Raw genomic sequence first — 18,357 nt, forward strand, 5'->3', positions numbered from 1 at the left:
AAACGAACAAGCAGAAAAGTAGAAGGTGAGCGGTGCCTACGGAGCACTGCTCGGTGCTGTTCTCTGGCGTCTGCATGTGTGTGTGCATAAACACATGCAAGAGTGTACCCTCTGCACACAACAGATTGTTGATGCAGTCTTGGAGAAGCAGGTTCATGTACACCTTGTGTTTGGTTTCCTAAAGATATGAGTATATGAAGAAAACTGTCCCAGAAAAACACAAATTTTAGTTAGGTCTACCACCTACTTGACATGTAGGTTGAGGTTAGGTTAGTCAATCACTGGGTTCTCTCAGCGTTCCCTTCAGTTTTTTAACCACCTATGCGATCACTAGTGGGCGCTAAGAGCACACTTATTTGGCCCAAAGTTCTCAGCGTGAGCTTTTTGATGCCTTCTAGCAAAAGCCTTAGCCTTACGTTGTACACAGCACACTCTGACTGAATGGCCAGTTTCAGGTGTAAATGATATGGTGACACTTAGCACAACTGCTTCCTTTTTCCTCGGTTTAGTGCACTAAGTGGCCCTCTAAACTCTCCCTTTCAAATGCCTCCAGGTCAGAAGACAGAAACTCAGGGCTCCTCAGGAACTTTCCAGCTCTGCGATGAACTGTGGAGTGTGGAGAGGGGACACGGTGACGATGGAGCTCCTGTGGGGATGTGGAGAGGGGACACGGTGACGATGGAGCTTCCGGGGGAGTGTGGAGAGGGGACACGGTGACGATGGAGCTTCCGGGGGAGTGTGGAGAGGGGACACGGTGATGGAGTTTCTGGAAGAAAACAAACCAAGATGGGCTGGTGCCACTCTGTGGGTGTGGCTGGACTCTGAGACTCAGGGTGGAAGGGTGCCTGAGGTTGTGTGGGCTTGGGATGCTGTTTCATTGGGCTGTTAGATGTGGGGGGTCAGATCTCTATCACAGGGAAGACGTGAGATGCAGGCACGGTAAGGAATGTGGGAGAAACCCTAGCTCAAATAAAATAAAGTGAGAGAGTTGGTGGACTTTTTATTTGCTGTGGATTGCACCCTCCACGTCTGGGGCTCATGAAGCCATATCCTGAGGCTAGTGGTGGATTCTCAGGGCTTCTGTCCACGTGTTGGTGATGGGTTTCTGTGCCTCAGTGGCTGCCTGCCTTCATTTGGAGTGGACAACCTTTTTACTCGTGGCTAATTTATTCAGCCCCATCATATATCTGTTGGCCTCCCCCAGGTAGCATTTTGTGTGTGCTTGTCATCAGAAGATGATCATAGTAATTATTAGCGTCTTGTCTCGTAAATGTAGCTTATGTTTACACGTGATACGTGGTGACTTAATCTTCACAACACCCCTAGTGGAAAACTCACTTCTCATTCCCAAGTGAAGAGCCTGAGAGTCACATGGGTGAAGGAAGTGATCTAGAAGGAATGTGTGCCCTGGGTGTTGCTTTCCAAGACAGAAACTTTGACTGTTTAGAAAGTCATTTTACTACTTTGTGTCTGACTTTGTAAGCACACGCACATGTACGTGTGTGTGTGTGTGTGTGTGTGTGTGAGAGAGAGAGAGAGAGAGAGAGAGAGAGAGGGAGAGAGAAAGAGAGAGAGAAAGAGTTTGTATGCACCAGTGTCGTACACATACGTGAGACCTGTGGGCAAGCAGACCATTGCTGAATTCTGATTGGGCTGTCCTGTGTAGAGCATTAGTCCTACTGGGGTGCGGAGAACGTAAGGTCCTAATTATTTTGCAGTGCTTGGGGTTTTCATATCTTATATTGTACTTAGCACAAAGCTAGTTTTGGGTGTTATAAGAGAATATCTGACAACATCCAGATTAATATACCTCTGTAGACCTGATGGTTCATTCAAAAGGCGAATAGAATCCTATAAAATAGTTTGTACAAATCCTCACCTTGCATGGATGCAAGAAGAATGCAAAAACAAGAATTCTGAGCCCCAGATGGTAATGTCGTAGCCAGGTTTATTGAGTATTTGTATCAGACATCACTTTCAACACTGTATGTACAGTGACTTACATACGCATAAAGATAACCATAAGGGTGGGTTTTCTCCCCCGCTTTACAAATGGGAGAAGACCACTAATAGGGTTGGTGAAACAGCTCAGGTAAAGCGCCTGCCATCAAAACTGAAGGCTGGAGTTTGATTCATGTGGCACAAAGGGTGAACTGACTTCTGCAAGTTGTTCTTTGACCTCTACACATGTGCCGTGCACACACACCCATACACATATACATGCACACAAAATAAGTAAATAAAAATGTATTTAAAAAGGTACATGCATGAAATTATCAAGGAACGGATACAAGTTTTATATTTTTTAAAAAAAAGCAATGTGAAATGTTTTGATCCCGTAGCCAGTAGTAGTGGAGCCAGGATTCGAACTGTGCAGCCTGGCCTGGTAGCACAAAGAGGAGCTGACATTGTCAACAGTACCAGCCCCGTGTCAAGCACGTGGTAGGGTGTCCCGCTGAGCCACAGTAACACTGATGAAGTCTTTACCATCACTCCCCCAGGCTAAGGGACAGCCCACCATCTCCTCAAGGCCAGTCCTCCCTAGAAGACTTGGTGGCTTGCAGTGACTCCAGCATGAGGTTGGCTGTGGTAAACTCAACACCAGCAGTACAGAATTAGTATCTGAGGCTTCAGAACGTTGAGCACCAAGTGCTTGTGCCAAGTGCTTGTATTTGCTGAAATCCTTCACTGTTTTAAATAGAAAGTGGCCTAGATGACTAGATCAAGAATACTTTCAAGACCAGATCAGGACATAGTAAGAAAAGCCAACGGCTTTCAAGCCTTCCAGCTGTACAAACCTGAAGCGGCAATGTTCAAGTCCCGGGGTTCCTCCCTACCCAGTACCTCCTTCCCAAGGGGCACATAAGGAGCCTTATCTGAATGCACTAAGAAGGGGGCTGCCAGGCTGTGGTTGCTGATATCTTCCGCTCCCCACACAGTTGGGGCTGGTGGTTTCCTCAGCGGAGAACAGAAACTCACTTGTTTACCGTGATCCGGGCAGAGCGCTTTGCTTTTAATGTATCAGAAGTGGAACACCAAGCCCTCTCAGAACATTCGGAAAGTGATAACTAGGATGGGTGCCCAGGAACGGTCAGGGACAGGGATGAGATGGACCCACGAATTCTCCGTCCTAACTGCAAACTTGAGGAACTCATCATTTGATGGCTTTTTATTTTTCTTTCTGTGTGGCATCGACAATTGTTTCCATTACAAACTTTGGAGAATTCAATGAGCTGTAATAGAAAAACACACGTACACAGTAAGCGTTCATAGCAGGTCTGAGTGTGGCTATTGTCACTGTTATTGTGACCAGAGCTGATTTGACGCCAAGAAAAGCATCTTTATTGTTTTACTCTCTTCTTGTGGAGTGTTTGTGTGTGTGCATGTGTGTGTGTGCGTGTGTGTGTTATGTGTGGGGTGCCTTAGGAGGATGTCCCATGTCCTGCTCTGGCGCCATCCACTTCATTCCCTTGAGACAGAGAATTGCACTGAATCTAGAACTGGGGTGGCAGTCAACAAATCCCAGAGATCATTCCGCCTCAGCCCAGCTTCACTGGGGTTACAGGCGTGCAGGTCACACAAGGTTTTTTACACACTAGGCTTTTTATTTTATTTATTTTTTTAATTGGGCACTGAAGATTGGGATTCAGGTTCTTGCTGTGCATGCGCAGCAAGTGCTCTCTTCTGGTCTTTTCTTGTGACAACATCGGAAAGCTGGGCCCCTCGACTCCTTAGGGCCATAGGAAACTGTACTGGGTGCCCTTGGAAGAGTTTACATCTGGGAAGACCTAGCGAGTGGGTAGTGGGTAGAAGTTGCAGAGGAAGACCCAGCCACGGAGACAAGAGAGTGTCCTCAAGAAGAGAGACTACGCTCAGGAAATGCCACAGGACGGCGACGAGCCCCTTGCACTCCGCGGGTCCCCATCTGGATGGGATTAATTTACTTTCCTGCGCTGACGGTGCGTCACCCAGCCCCGCGGGCGGGCGGCCCGCTCCCCCCTCCCCGAGCCCTGCTCCCTGCCACACCCCGCCCGGCTCGCGATTGGTCGGCTCGGCCCGGGGCTGTCGCGGATTGGCGCTTGCTGGCCCGGGCCTCCGAGTTTAAAGAGGGGGCGGGGGCGCGCTGCCCAGCAGCGCCGCTGTCCCCGCCGGACGCACCTGTCTTCTCGGCAGCGCTAGCAGCATCTCCCGCTCCACCTCGAGTGTCCCGAGCCAACGGCTCGCCAGGGCGGCAGGGAAAGCCTAGGGCAGGCCTTGTCCAGGCCGGCACAGGGGGCACAGTCCGCGAGGCTCGAGCCACGTGAACGTCGCTGCTGCCACCATGGTAGCCACATGCCTGCAGGTGGTGGGCTTCGTCACGAGCTTCGTGGGTTGGATCGGCATTATCGTCACCACGTCTACCAATGACTGGGTGGTGACCTGCAGCTACACCATCCCCACCTGCCGAAAAATGGACGAATTGGGCTCCAAGGGGCTGTGGGCCGACTGCGTCATGGCCACTGGTCTCTACCACTGCAAGCCCCTCGTGGACATCCTCATCCTCCCGGGTAAGGACCCTGAGCTTGAAGCAGCTTCCAGAGGCAGGCTGAGGCAGAAATGAGCTTTTTTCGACAGGGTTCTCAGAAGTTTGGGGACTCTAGAGACCTCTAAGTACATTTGTGACATCTCCAATCCCACCTTGTAGGAGAATTAGCCCTAAACAACCCCCTGTAGGCTTCGGTTTCTTTATCTGAAACATGGGATAATAGAGGCAATTTGGCCACTGGTAACACTGGCTAATGGCTTGGAGAATTTAATGAATCCAGTCCTATACACATGGTAGGAACTCACTCTTGTTAATTCCCATTGCTTCGTCATCCCAGGTTTCCAAGCTAATCTACCAAAGATCCTGAGGCCAGGTCCCTACCTTCCCCGACAGGCTTCTGATCAGAGCCAGTCTATAGATCTGAGGAGGAAAGAGCACAGAGTGATTACTTTCACACTGGTGCCTCGGAAAGTATCTGCTGAGCTTCTGAGACGTCCGGGACTCAGCCGTCCCCGAGAGGTTAGGCTCATGTTCAAGGACTCTTTGGATTTGCCAGATTAGTGAATCTCGAATGGTTCTCTCAGGTCTCAAGGCCTGTCTTATCTGGCCTGCCACCACCCATATCCTTTGCCCCGGGGTCCCTCAAAAGCAGGCTGCAATGACATCCCTCCCCTGCTAGAGTGTCACCCTTCCTCCAAGCGGGCTGCTTGGTATTGAGAAGATCCAGCACCCCGAGAGAGGGACAGTCCACCAGAGAGAAAGGCAGTGCTGAGGGTCACTTCAGGCTTGCAGCTGTATCTTTGGGTGTGTGTGGGAGGATTGATGAGCCTCTGAGACATTGGGTGAGGGAGTTTGGGAGGGCATATCCTCCTTTGTGTCCTATGGGAAAGATGACTTGGGAGGTTGTCAGCACCACTTGTAGGTTCCTGCTTGAAATCTGTCATGCCTTGTGGCTTAACTGTCACCTAGGTGAGGCTGCCTCTGGCCTTTGATGATGTTTGTATTTAAGGGCATAGCCAGGTCTTAAGATGAGAAGAAATCAGCCCTAAAGTTACTGGTCTTAGAGTAGCTGAATTTGTGCCTTCTCCAGACCATTGGGCTTTCCAGAGTCCCTGTGCCCCCAATTGCCCCCTCTTTCTCAGAGAGGGCATTTGGAATTCACCTCCCTCCACCCAGCTCACTTACTGCTAACTTCTTGTTCTTATCCCAGGATGCGGTATTGGGAATCGAACCCGGGGCTTTGTTCATGTTAGGCGAACTCTCCGCAGACTGAGCTATACCAACACCTCCATTACATTTTAAGTTCTCTTTGCATTTGCTCCTGGTCCAGACCTTGCCTCTACCACATAGTGGGAGGGGGCACAATGCATATCAGCTCCGTCTTTCAGTACCCCTTTCTCCATCTGGACATTTGGAAGGACAGGGTTAGGGAATCCTGGTGTGGACTCAGCATCAGTTAAGGCAGCTTTGATAGACATGGGCCAGACTTCAGGACCTAGCTCTCACAATCTGGGTTACCCAGGACAGGTTGCTAACACCAGTAGACCCTAGTAGGTCTTCTTTAAATAAAACTTTATTTAAATAAAAATTATTTAAATAAACCAACCACTTGTCTTTCAGGATTGCTTGCAGGACTCAGTGAGATAAGAAACGAAGGTCCCCTTTGAAGTTGGAGACGATCTAGAAAGGGCAAATGTCATTGGCGGTAGAGATTTCTGACTGATGTATAAAATCCGTTTGTTTCCTCCCCCTGAAATTACATTTCCTGAGCATCCGCTGCCAAATGGCTTGTTTTCAGAGCACACAGGCCATGCGGGGGGCAGGGAGTATATTGTGTGGAAAAGTTTAATTGTCCTATGCTTCCTTACCTTACCAACTGGGTGTGGGTAGGGGCACTGCTCTGTCTCTGACTTCTGAGTCCAGACATGGCCCTGGGACTGCAGCACATGGCCAGCCTTGTGCCGTAAATTTCAGAGCATCAGTTTGAGTTGACTGCTGCCTTTGTGTGGGCCCTGGCTCTTCTCCCAGGCTCTTCTGATAGGGGGGGAGGGGCTGGGCCTCAGACTTCTGGGGCTCCTCCTCGGATACCTGACAGGTTATCTCATTCTTAAGACGATGGGCAGTAGCTGGAAGAAAGCCCATGTGGCGCACCTTGCTAAGAAGCAGTGGTGGCACTGCATGTTGACACAAAGGGGAGGTTGGCTGAATCTGACATGGGGTCGTGGTCCACGGGAAAGAATCAGTTCTTGGCTTTGCGGATAACTCAGCCTCACTCAGGCCACTATCTCTGCCTAAGCAAATGAAACAAAACAGATAACTGACATTTATAAACGCAAGGCTTTTATTTTTAAAGTGGGGGAAATGATTCAGTGGGGAACAGTGAACGATGTAAAAGGGAAACAGTAAACCTGCATCTGTGAAGATCTTGGTATCTGTCCAGCTTTATTTGTAACATTGTTCATATCATAATCTGTGTCCTCATAAAGCTCTCACTTAGCATTTTTATTTGGCAATATAGAGTGGATATCTTTGCTCTACATCTCTTTTCAACTCACCTTTTCCTTCACTGATAGTTCTGCCACCTGTTATGGGGGCATGAAGACCAAGGCAGGTGTCTACTCTACAGGAATCCCCAGGACTGGAAAGACATCTTTTAAGCATTGACAGACCCATGGAGAAACATGCCCAGACACCATTAATAAAGCAGGAAATGGAACTTGATCATCTAAGGGGATAGGAGCCATGAGGACAGCAGCCTCTGGGGAGGAGCGAGAGAAGGGATGTCGTAGTCTTAGTTTCTAATATAGTCAGGGCTACATACATTCATACCCAGTAGGAACTGAAGACAAAATCATGTGGCACACTGAGGTGAGCAGTACCGCACTAGGCTGAGTGTGAGTGTAACCCAGCACTGCGGAGGCTGAAGCAGGAGGATCAGAGATTGAGAATTGTCCGGACAATAGAGAGTTCCTGTCCTGAAAACAAAACAAACAAACAAACAAAAAATTATTGCTTCGACCCAGAACAATAATATCAGTAATATCTGCTACCCATTTTCTCAGTTCTTAGCGTAGACTATTTTCTAAAGACTCTTTGAACTGAGAATTTTATTGCCAGTGGAGTTCCAGTAGGGAGGTGGAAAGCCTTTGTTATTATCATCACTCTGGCGACAAGCAAGTAAGATGCAGTAATCACTGACTCGCTACAGTTCCATAGGCAGACGGTGTTGCAGTAGACGAGCCAAGCAACCCGTCATCATAGGTGAGCTGAGCATTTGAGTTTCTGGATTCTTTAATAAGGTCTTATAATGATGCAAGTAAATCTTGACTGCTCCCCGTGGCCGAGTGCTCTGCACCCTCTTGACGGCTCCCCGTGGTCGAGTGCTCTGCACCCTCGTCCGCTCTGTTTCTCTTGCTCTCTCACTGCGCTACCGCCGAGTTCCTTTAAAGGTAGGAGGTGCCGGGTGATCTTGGACAACGTTGATCACATTTTAAGTCTTAGAGGAGACCAGAAGGAGGAAGGTGGTGTTGAATTCCTGAGAGGTGGGACTCAGGAGTAAGACCCCACCCCCCTCCCCCGCGTGCCGGGGTCTAACTCACCCTCTCTGTTCTCTCCTTCCCAGGCTATGTGCAGGCTTGTAGAGCTCTCATGATTGCGGCTTCGGTTCTGGGTCTGCCAGCCATCTTGCTGCTGTTGACGGTTCTTCCCTGCATCCGAATGGGCCACGAGCCTGGAGTGGCCAAGTACAGGCGAGCCCAGCTGGCGGGGGTGCTCCTCATCCTGCTGGGTAAGCTTTCCCTCTGGCTCCCCAACTCTAGTGAACGTGAGGGAGCTCAGGTCTTGCAGTTGCTAAGTCAAGAGAAATGCGAGAAGTCAAGAGAGCATACTGGACTACAGACACCCACAATCTGTGTCCTTTCAGTCATATTCCAGAGGAATTCAGACAGGACTCTGGTTACATCTGTGAGAAGGGCTGGGAGATTAACAAGGAAAGTTGGAAGAAAGGGGTTTGTGTGGTGACTCTCTAAGCAGGCTCTACAGCAGAATCCCTTTAGAATGACTTGTTCACACTTCATAGCAAATCAATTAAACTGGCATTTTCTGGGGATCAGATCAGGAAAGATATATATTTTAGGAGGCTCCCAGGCTCTCATTCTCACTGCAGTAAGAAATGAGAGCCTCATTAATAAATAACAAAAAGGGCAGGGAAAGAAGAGCACAAAAGAAAAGGGGCGGGGCATGGCAGACCAGCAGGTGATGGATGAGTATTTTGTTTAGTAGGTGTCCATTGATCAAGAATAGCAGGCACTGTGCTAGGCTATGGGGACCCCCTATGAAGAAAAGGGTGTGTATAGATACTCCAGGATATGGAGTCTGGGGAGGTCACCTTAAAATGACTTGTATGAAGTATACAGGGAAGACAGCAGCTAAGTCACTCTGGAGGGGTTTCCCCGGAGCACAGGGATCCAGAGAGCTGAAGAGAAGCTGACAGGTCATGGGGTGGAGGAAGAAACAATCTACACTGTGGAAGTGGTTCACGCTCATTCAGTTTTGCTGATCGTACCTGTATGTAGGATCTTGATCTAACTTCCTGCTGAGGGTCTTGTCCCCTGTACTGCAAAAAGAAATGCTGGCAAGAAGCACATGTGTAATCTTTGCCCTTGCAAGGTGAAGGCAGGAGGATCCGAAGTTCAAGGTCATCCTCTTGGCTAATGAGGCTAGCCTAGGATACATAAGACTCACTGGGATACACGAGATACACTGTCTTGAAAACTAGCTCTCTTTTCTTACACATAAGAGCTCCAGAATACCTCCAAGTGAGACAGCATGCTTGAGCAACTGCAGACCAGTCTACAAGCAGGAGAGAAACAAGCGAAGTGTATAGATTTGAATTGTGGATTTGCTTTGCTTTGTTTCTGGCTTTCGAGTGGTGGGGAAGCACAATGTGTAATTTGAAACTTTCTCCTCTCCTCTCCTCTCCTCTCCTCTCCTCTCCTCTCCTCTCCTCTCCTCTCCTCTCCTCTCCTCTCCTCTCCTCTCCTCTCCTCTCCTCTCCTCTCCCCTCCCCTCCCCTCCCCTCCCCTCCCCTCCTCTCCTCTCCTCTCCCCTTCCCCCCCTCCCCTCCTCTCCTCTCCTCTCTTCCCCCTCCCCTCCTCTCCTCTCTTCCCCCTCCCCTCCTCTCCTCTCTTCCCCCTCCCCTCCCCTCCCCTCCCCTCTCCCTCCCCCCTCCCCTCCTCTCCTCTCCTCCCCCTTCTCCCTCCCCCTTCCCTTCCCTCCTCCCCCTCCCCTCCCCTTCCCTTCCCTCCTCCCCCTCCCTCCTCCCCTCCCTCCTCCCCCTCCCTCCCTCCCTCCCTCCCTCCCTCCTCCCTCCCTTCCTTTCTTCCTATCTTTTTTTGAGATAGAGCTTATATAGTCCCGGCTGTCCTGGAAGTTGCTCTGTAGGCCAGGCCTGCCTTGAACTCAGAGATCGACTTGCCTCTGCCTTTCAAGTACTGGGATTAAAGGCTTGCACCACTGCACAGAGGCCACTTGGTTCTCACCTTCCACCATAGGGACCTGAAGAGCAAACTCAGGTTTCCGCCCTTGTCAGCAATCTCCTTTGCCCACTAAGCCGTGGGTCGCTGGCCCAAGGTTTTCTTTATCTTTTGAAGATGTCTTGGTACAGAAAGACAGTTTGATAGCTGGGGAAAATGGGATGGGGCTGGAGAGAGGATGTGCATCTGTTGGGCCCTGTTTGTCTGTCTTCATTCAATCTGTGGGTGAAAAGAAAACCGAGCCCAAAGAAGCATCACGGGAAGAATGGACGGAGGGCCTTGCAGTCTGGGTCTAGCCTCATCTTGATACTGCCTGCCCCTCCTCTTACTGCTGTCAGATTTATTTCTCAGCAGGTCTCCACTGACCCTCGGTTTTCATGTAGTCTTGACTGGACGAAGCTGGCTCTGGACTGTGGAGGTTCATTGTCTCAAGTGTCATCTGCTGGTGTCCTTTTTGTATTCTCACCCCCAGCCACAAGACCCTTGCTTTCCCACCTCAGGGATGGGCGGTGGAGCCAGAGAGTGAAGGCGCCTTTGTGTGTAGCTCTGGGTTGTTTAGAGCCACTTGTTACTCTCTGGGGAGAAGTTGGTCCTGGGCCCATGCTCAGTCCTGAGGGTCACTGATGATGACACCCCAGCCGAAGTAGGGCTGCTAGCATGAAGTTCTGGAGCTGGGGTGGGAGTGGGGCTGGAAAGGGGTAGTGCCAGCCAGTCCTGCTCGAGAAACTGAACATGAATTCAGTTCTTTCTGGTCCTGAGAGTCTCTGACTATTTTTCTCAAGGCTTGAAAGAAAGCCTGCCTGCTGGCCAGCTGTGTCTTTTTAAGTCTGAGTGGGGAGGAATAGGAGCTTGATTCTGTGGCTTCTTAAGCCAGAGGCAGTGTTCTAAGAGCAACAGATGGCTCGCTGCTAGGGGAGAGTGGAGGAGAATCTAGCCTCTCAACTTTTAAGGCCCAAGGCCCTAGGACCTGACGCTTTTCACCTTGTCTGCTGGAGTCAAACCATCTGCACTGAATCAGGACGCCACTGCCCTCCAGCAGTGTCCAATAGGGCCTCTGTGGTCTCTGCGCAGCCAGGCTTCCTTCCCAGCTTAGTGAGAACGCACAAGAAAGTATGGGACACACTTAGCATGGCATATGGCGCATAGAATATCATGGTTGCCGTGATTTTGCCATGATGTTGGCATGTTTGAGTTCTGCAGGGGTCATGTCCACGCACACAGCTGGAGAGGAGAGGCACGGTTTTGCATTTTCCAGAGACATCACCTGCATCCATAGAAATCGGAATGTGGGGACCCACAGTGGAGATGGTCACCGTTCCCATCCCAAGGAACCCTGACTCCTTGTTCTGATTCAGTTCATTCTTTTCTTGCTGGGCCGTGGAAAGCCCTTCAGCTGGACGTCTCTCAGGGAGTGGGCAGGGAGGAACCGGTGCTCGGCTTCCTCAGGGACTTCTGTCTTCTTTTCTTTTCCCCTTTACACATCTGGGCCTGGTGGCTTTATTTATTGTGGAAAAAGTTGTTTCAGCTGCAAGCTTTTGGGTTAGTGGCGGATTGTACTAGAATCAAGGGTGTGGGCTAGTGTGAGACGGCCTGCAGATTTCCTAGCGGGAAAGGGGATCCTTGCCTTTGGAAAGAGTGAGGTCCTGAATCCAGGCAGAGGAGAACAGGCTTATTTACTGTGTACATATATTTAGACAAGGGTCTAAATAAAAATTTTTATTTAGACAAGGGTCTAAATAAAAATTCCTCTCGGTAGTGGGAATGATGGGGCATCTCAGGAGGGCAGCGACTCTGACAGTGAACGGAGACCCTAAATACTGTGTGAACCCTTTCTGTGATTTTTCTTTTTGAAAAAACAAGATATGTGGCATAGTGTACAGCTTCAAACCCTAGCAACACACGCACAACACTAAATACGAATAAAATGAAGTCTGACAGATAACCATGGGACTTGGTTTAGAATGCTGTAGGAAAACGTAGACAATGACGCATGCAGTGAGAACGATGGGGAAAACGTCAGTGCTGAGAGTTGGCCAGGAAAATAACGGACTTGAATATTCCATTGACTCGATGACAGCGGTAAACGCTGGGCTTTCCTGACGGTCACTGTGTGGGAAGAGCTTTGGGAAGCAATAGGTGAGAAAAGAGAAACTCAGGCTTCCCTAGGTCCATATGGGGAAAGAACAACAGCTATGACTCCAGCTCCCTGAGAAATATTACCCCTCCCCTCGGTCCCACGTGTAGGCTTCAAACTTCCTCTCCCCGTGCAGTTCAGCTAGGCTTTCCCGTCATCCTCAACTTTTCGTTCCCTGACACCCTAGGCCGTAGATGACTCTGGTGACGATCTCAACGTACCAAGGAGGATACGGTCAGAACAACTCGAGCAGTTAACAGTGCTTTAAAGAGCTTCTTTGCTGCCTAGTGTAGCTGCAGCAGGGCCTGAAACACAAGCTCACATCATGGAAGAAGAGACGCTGGTCCGGGGACTCCCCACATTCCTAGTCTTCTTCTTTCTCTGTTTTTCTCTCATTTGTTACCTAAAAATTCAGACACATCTGCATTAATTTTATTTAACCTCCTTGTATCTTTTTTCCGTGTGTGTGTGTGTGTGTGTGTGTATGTGTGTGTGTGGGTGTGTGTGTGTGAGAGAGAGAGAGAGAGAGAGAGAGAGAGGTGCACCTGAGAGAGTTTGAAGAGGACCTTTCCTGTCCTCTATCCCTTTTTGCCTTATTCTTCTGAGACAGGTTTCACTCAGCTTGGAGCAAGGCTGAAAGTCAGCAGGTTCCAGGGATCTTCCTCTCCTTTCTCCTACAAAGTTATTTTAGTTTGGGTGTTTTAGTTGGGTGTTTTAGTTCTGGGTGATAGGTACAGGTAGCTGTGCCAGACCTTTACGTGGGTGTTGGGGATTTGAACTGAGGTCCTGATGGTTGTACAATAAGCATTTTTACCCACTGAACCGCCTCAGCTCACACTTCCTTCCTTTTCTTTTGCTACTTTTTTGGTTGACACCTCATAATTAATTGTACACATTTAAGAGAGGTTATGTGTATCTTGTTTACTTAGTTTCTGAATATTACCATGTGCTATTTAACATCTAAAAAGATGGGAAGATACACTTAGATATTGCTTTTGTAACTACTGTGTCTAGTTAAGATACATCATGAACTTTTAGCAAAGATGTGTCCTGTCAACTAAGAAACACATTGTATTGTATTATTTGAAAATTGTTCCTGATAACGGCAAATGTTCTCACTCTTTAACAAGGAGGGGATTTTACTTATGAGAGGGCAAATCTGTTGTGCGTCTGCCACCTCTTCCCTGAGTTTTTAGCTTCTCCTCCCCTAAACAGACTGCAGAGTCCTGCTCCTTCCCGTGCAGGTGAGGATGGCACCTATTGAAGGAGTAAGAAATCTGAGCACAGAATTGCTGTCTTGTCTTAGAGACTTAATTTAAAAATAACTTCTGACATAAATAGAGAAGGGAGACATTCAGTTGTTCATCTTTCTTTACCTTATGGGTAACTGTAACTTTTCATGGAAATTTTATTTTTTTTCCCAGACAGAAGGACTGTTTCAAACTCCTGTTTTTTGGAATGGTACAGATGGAAACAGTAGGTACAGATAGAAACAGGCTTAGCAAGGCTCTGCCTTTGGGAAAACCAACACATTTTTCAGTAACGCGGTGCTTTGGCTTGTACTTTCTAACTCTACTGGTCAGTCAGCGCCCTCACGCCCCCTCACCCGCCCAAAGCTACCGCTGAAATGGAGTATGTTCTCCTATTCTCCTTTGTTAGTGTCTAAACAGTTTTCCTTTCAAGTTCAGCTGGAGGTAACTGCAAGTTGGCCTCTAGTTCCTTTTCATGTTGTGTGGTGGCCTGTCGTTTCTTAGCGGTTTTGATGTGCCTCGTCTCTGAGTGCCGCAGGAATTCCACCTCGAGTTCATTCGTCTGCAGGAAGGAAAGAGCTGCCAGTGTTCATCTGCCTAGTTTGCACGGGTTATGGAAGAGGGGAGGTTTTAATGAGGTAGATTGTGAGTCTGTGGCTTTCACTGTTAAAGTCACATTAAAATTTGTGACTGGGGTGTAGGGGAAGTAGAACCAAAACGAGACTACCTTTCATTCACCTGTCTGTCCATCCGTGCATCCATTCATCCAGCTATCTGTCTTTTGTTTGTCGACCCAGTCCTCTGTGGCCGTTACACACATGAATAAGCATCCCCCTTTTCTAGTGAGTTAAATACAGTAAATATAACATCTCTATCACAAGCAAAAACAGCCAACATTCTTGGAAGACAGAGCCTGACTCTTCCTGGCTGCTTTATCTGTGCTTAGGAAATAAAGGAACGCTAATTGGATTGGAGACCATTTCTGCTCTTCCTGTGTAAAATCTAAAGTGAATCTGAATGTTCTTAGTTTTCATAAAGGCGAGAAGTGGTGTAAGCGCTCATGTGCACGAGTGTGTATGCGTGTTCTGTGTGTAAATACAAAGTAGCCCCAAAGAATAACACTTATTTGAACCATGAAGTGTTTTGAAACCAGTTAGCTGTTAATGGGAGGGATTGGTTGTGCTGACTCAAATCAGTTGTTTAGGGGAGTGAGACCTTTCTTCCTCACCTTCTTGTTCCTTCCCCTGCCCCTCTCAGGGCGCCTGGAAGTTGGAAAGCTTTTTCTGGTGACTGGGTGTGCACTCTTTAAGACTAGGAAGGACCTCTTCTTATTGTGTATTTCCATCTTACTCGGGGGGTGCAGCTAGTCCGTAGTTAATAAGAACTGTCGTAGGCTACGTGACAAATGAGATAATTTTAAATCATTTAGAATGGGTAAGGTTTGAATCCTTAGTTTACAGCTGATGTTAGATAGATTGTGTTTCCTCCCCATGGTCAGACGGTGTATGTTAGAAAGCTTGTGTAGAAACCAGAAAATAGCATCCTGTGTTGAAAGCAACAAGCCCCCAGGAGGCAAGTGCTGGGCTGGCGGCAGTGTGGTGCTGTAGCTTGAACTTGGCCATGGTTTCTAGGAGGCCGACTGGAAATCTTGTTCTGATCAGTGTTGTGTCTGGCACCTCTAACAGGCCATCTCTAGTTAAAACTTTTCCTGAAGTTTCTGTCCTGCTGTGCTTGGGAGAAATCAGACTATACAAAGGGAGTCATGGGGTTTGTTATCTTTTCAAGCCGTGTCTTTCAGTAAAACTGTCATCAGACACATGTGGCCATTTGAATGAAAATCATTAAAATTTAAAAAAAATCAAAATTTCAGTCTCACTAGCCCCACGGCATAGGTGAAATGGCCCTGTGTAGCCTGTTGCTACCCTATTTGGTAGACCTTGGGTAAATGTTTAAATTTTCTTGAAAAAAATCTGGGCTAGCAGGAAGATTCAGCAGATAGAGACACTTGCCTCCAAGCCTGGCAGTTCGAGTTCAATCCTTGGTACCCAGTTGTGGGCTCCTGAAACTTGTTCTTTGACTTCCGCACATACCCTGTGATGTGTGTGCTCACGGATACACATACATGCCATAAATAAAGTACAATGACAATTAAAACTCTTGAATAGATGAGCCATTTTTACCCCAAGAACTGTTCGTTTGTGTGTTGGTGTTCTGTGATCGTGACAGATATCACACAAACTCAGATTCTTGCCTGGTCCTCTGTCCATATTCGCAACGTTTGCACCAGCGAGAGAAAAGGAATAGCTTGTCCAGATCTTTGTGATGTGGACTGACCAACTCAAGAGCATGGGGAACTGGATGGATACCATCTTGTTTCTCATTTTTGAAGATCCTGATTGTTTACTCATCCATCTGGGAAACATGGAGCTGTGTCTGGTACTGAGCTGATCACTGAGTTCCTACACATAGTTAAGGCATGGCCCCTGCCTTCACAGAACTCAGAACGTGGGAGAGCAATAGACGCATAGAGCCATACGCTTAGTGCGATTAGGTAACTAGAACAACGGGATTGTAAAGGCAGAGAGCTCTGCCTAGCAAACCACGGCGTTCCATTCGAGCACCCCATACACCGCTTGTATCAACTCATGCCTGAAACCTCAGAACTCAGGGGACAGGACTCAAGGTCGCTGGCTACACAGCAAGACAACTTAATGAGTGCAAGGTCCCCCTGGGCTCTGTGTGAGGCCTTGACCTGAAAAAGCTCAGAACAACAGCCACAACACACACACACACACACACACACACACACACACACACACACAAAACCAGAACCCAAACTAAAAGTAACATGATACGTAAGTACAAACAAATACATGGGTTTGGGGCTTAAATGATTACATCAAGTCCTTACACCTATCTTGGTACCTATTGAGGAAAACAAGGACCAGCCATTGCACACAGTCTGTTGTAAGTCATCTCATTCTATAGGGCAGAGATTGCCAAAGGAACAGTGCTTTGGGTATTGGTGGGGATTTTTAAAATTTTATTTATTTATTTATTTATGATTTTTTGAGACAGGATTTCTCTGTAGCTTTTGGAGCCTGTCCTGGAACTAGCTCTTGTAGACCAGACTGGCCTCAAACTCACAGAGATCCGCCTGCCTCTGCCTCCCGAGTGCTGGGATTAAAGGCATGCACCGCCCGGCTTGTATTGGTGTTTTTGTAGTTGATTGAAAGGGGCGTGTCTGTGGAGTGAACTTGCCTGCCCAGTGTACTCGGTGCACGATGGATGTGTCCAGTCACCCTCTCTCCCTGTCTCCCCAGCTCTCTGCGCCATTGTCGCCACCATATGGTTCCCCGTATGCGCCCACCGTGAGATCACCATCGTGAGCTTTGGCTACTCGCTGTATGCAGGCTGGATCGGTGCTGTGATGTGCCTGGTGGGTGGCTGTGTCATCGTCTGCTGCTCTGGGGATGCACAGTCATTTGGAGAAAACCGTTTCTATTACTCCTCTGGCTCCAGCTCGCCCACGCATGCCAAGAGTGCCCACGTCTAGAGGGCTGCTCCACTGCCCACCGAGGTGCTGTAGATGCTGGGCCTGGGGCCCTGGGTTTGCTCGCCACAGTGGGGAGAAGCCCACTTCTCTGCCAGGCACTAAAGCCAAAGGTCTAGAAAGTATCCTGCCTGGTGGTTAGCAGTCTTAACACCCCACCCACCCCACCCACCCCACCACTTCTCGGTTCTTAAAAGAAATCTCTAGCCCAGATAAAGCCCACATAGTTTTCTCATGGTGTGCCCGCTGTTAGCTCTTCCCTTGGGCATTCCATTGTTGTTGATTAAAAAAATATTTTGTTTCTCTCTTAAATTCAAATGTCTTGGAAACATAGCTGACTTGGGTGTGGATTGGATGAGAAATAAAAGACATTTTTCAAACGGTTACTGATGACAATGGGAACCTCACAAAGACACCTCTCTGTTTTTCCTTCCCTCTTCAGTTTCATGGTCACTGACACACAAGAGATAGCAGATGATAGACTTGGGAACACAAGTGGGAGGGACCTCGGAGCGCTCTCTCTCTCTCTGAGAATGCTTCCTTTTTATAAGGGTGGGGTTGGGGCTCTTCCTTAATTGGTGATTTTACATTTATCTGTGTGTACTTTTTCAAGATTGATCATTTTTATAACCATGGGTTTCCTGAAATTCTCAATTCACCAGTATGAAGGAAATGAACCAAGCAGACTTTAATATGCAGTAAGTAGTAGTAAGAAGATTATAACTTTAACTGACCAGCCACGATTTCCAGGTTTGTATGCTGTGGTTCTTAATTCTCCAGTTGTGTGTGCTTCACAATTAACACATTGTAAAAGCTTTTCTCCCCCTCCGTCCCTGTCTCCATTCTGCTAGCGATCTGGAAGCGATGTTGTTTAACATAAATTGTACTGTTGAATTTGGCTTCCTGGGTGTAAGCACTAATGGTCTATCAATATCGGAGACTCTGGACACTCCAAACAGGGTTGGTGCATTTTGTTCAGGTAAAATCTGTGCAATAAAATAACAAAGTGTCTCCCAAACTGGTCTTTAGTCTTCTGTTGTTTTTAGAGTATTATTTGATTAAAAATAAAGCAGAAACAAACAAAACAAAGCTCAAAAAATTAATTTCTGATGGCCAAGCTAACAACAAATCATTTGGGGTTGGAGAGCTGGCTCTGTTGGTAAAGAGCTCGCTGTTTAAGTACGGGGAGTGATACAGTTCAGCTACAATCAGCCCCACTGCTAACTCTCCTCTCTCTCTCTCTCTCTCTCTCTCTCTCTCTCTCTCTCTCTCTCTCTCTCTGTTATGTGCTGTGTAGTCAGGAAGATCTATGGAGAGTCTAGGAACTCCAGGTTCAGTGAGAGATCTTCTTTAAAAAAAAG

General features: G+C 48.0%; 1 protein-coding gene across 1 annotated transcript; it reads left to right on the plus strand.

Annotated features, from left to right (window-relative positions):
• The first annotated feature begins 4,321 nt into the window (after positions 1–4,321).
• Cldn11 (claudin 11) lies at positions 4,322–17,013 on the plus strand. The gene is made up of 3 exons (XM_038348360.1): positions 4,322–4,547; positions 8,148–8,312; positions 16,767–17,013. Exons 1-3 carry the CDS (start codon positions 4,322–4,324, stop codon positions 16,997–16,999), a joined length of 624 nt encoding a protein of 207 aa, XP_038204288.1. The 3' UTR covers positions 17,000–17,013.
• Positions 17,014–18,357: the final 1,344 nt, after the last annotated feature.

The sequence above is a fragment of the Arvicola amphibius genome, chromosome 11 (assembly GCF_903992535.2).
Source record: "Arvicola amphibius chromosome 11, mArvAmp1.2, whole genome shotgun sequence".
In the NCBI taxonomy this organism is placed as follows: domain Eukaryota; kingdom Metazoa; phylum Chordata; class Mammalia; order Rodentia; family Cricetidae; genus Arvicola; species Arvicola amphibius.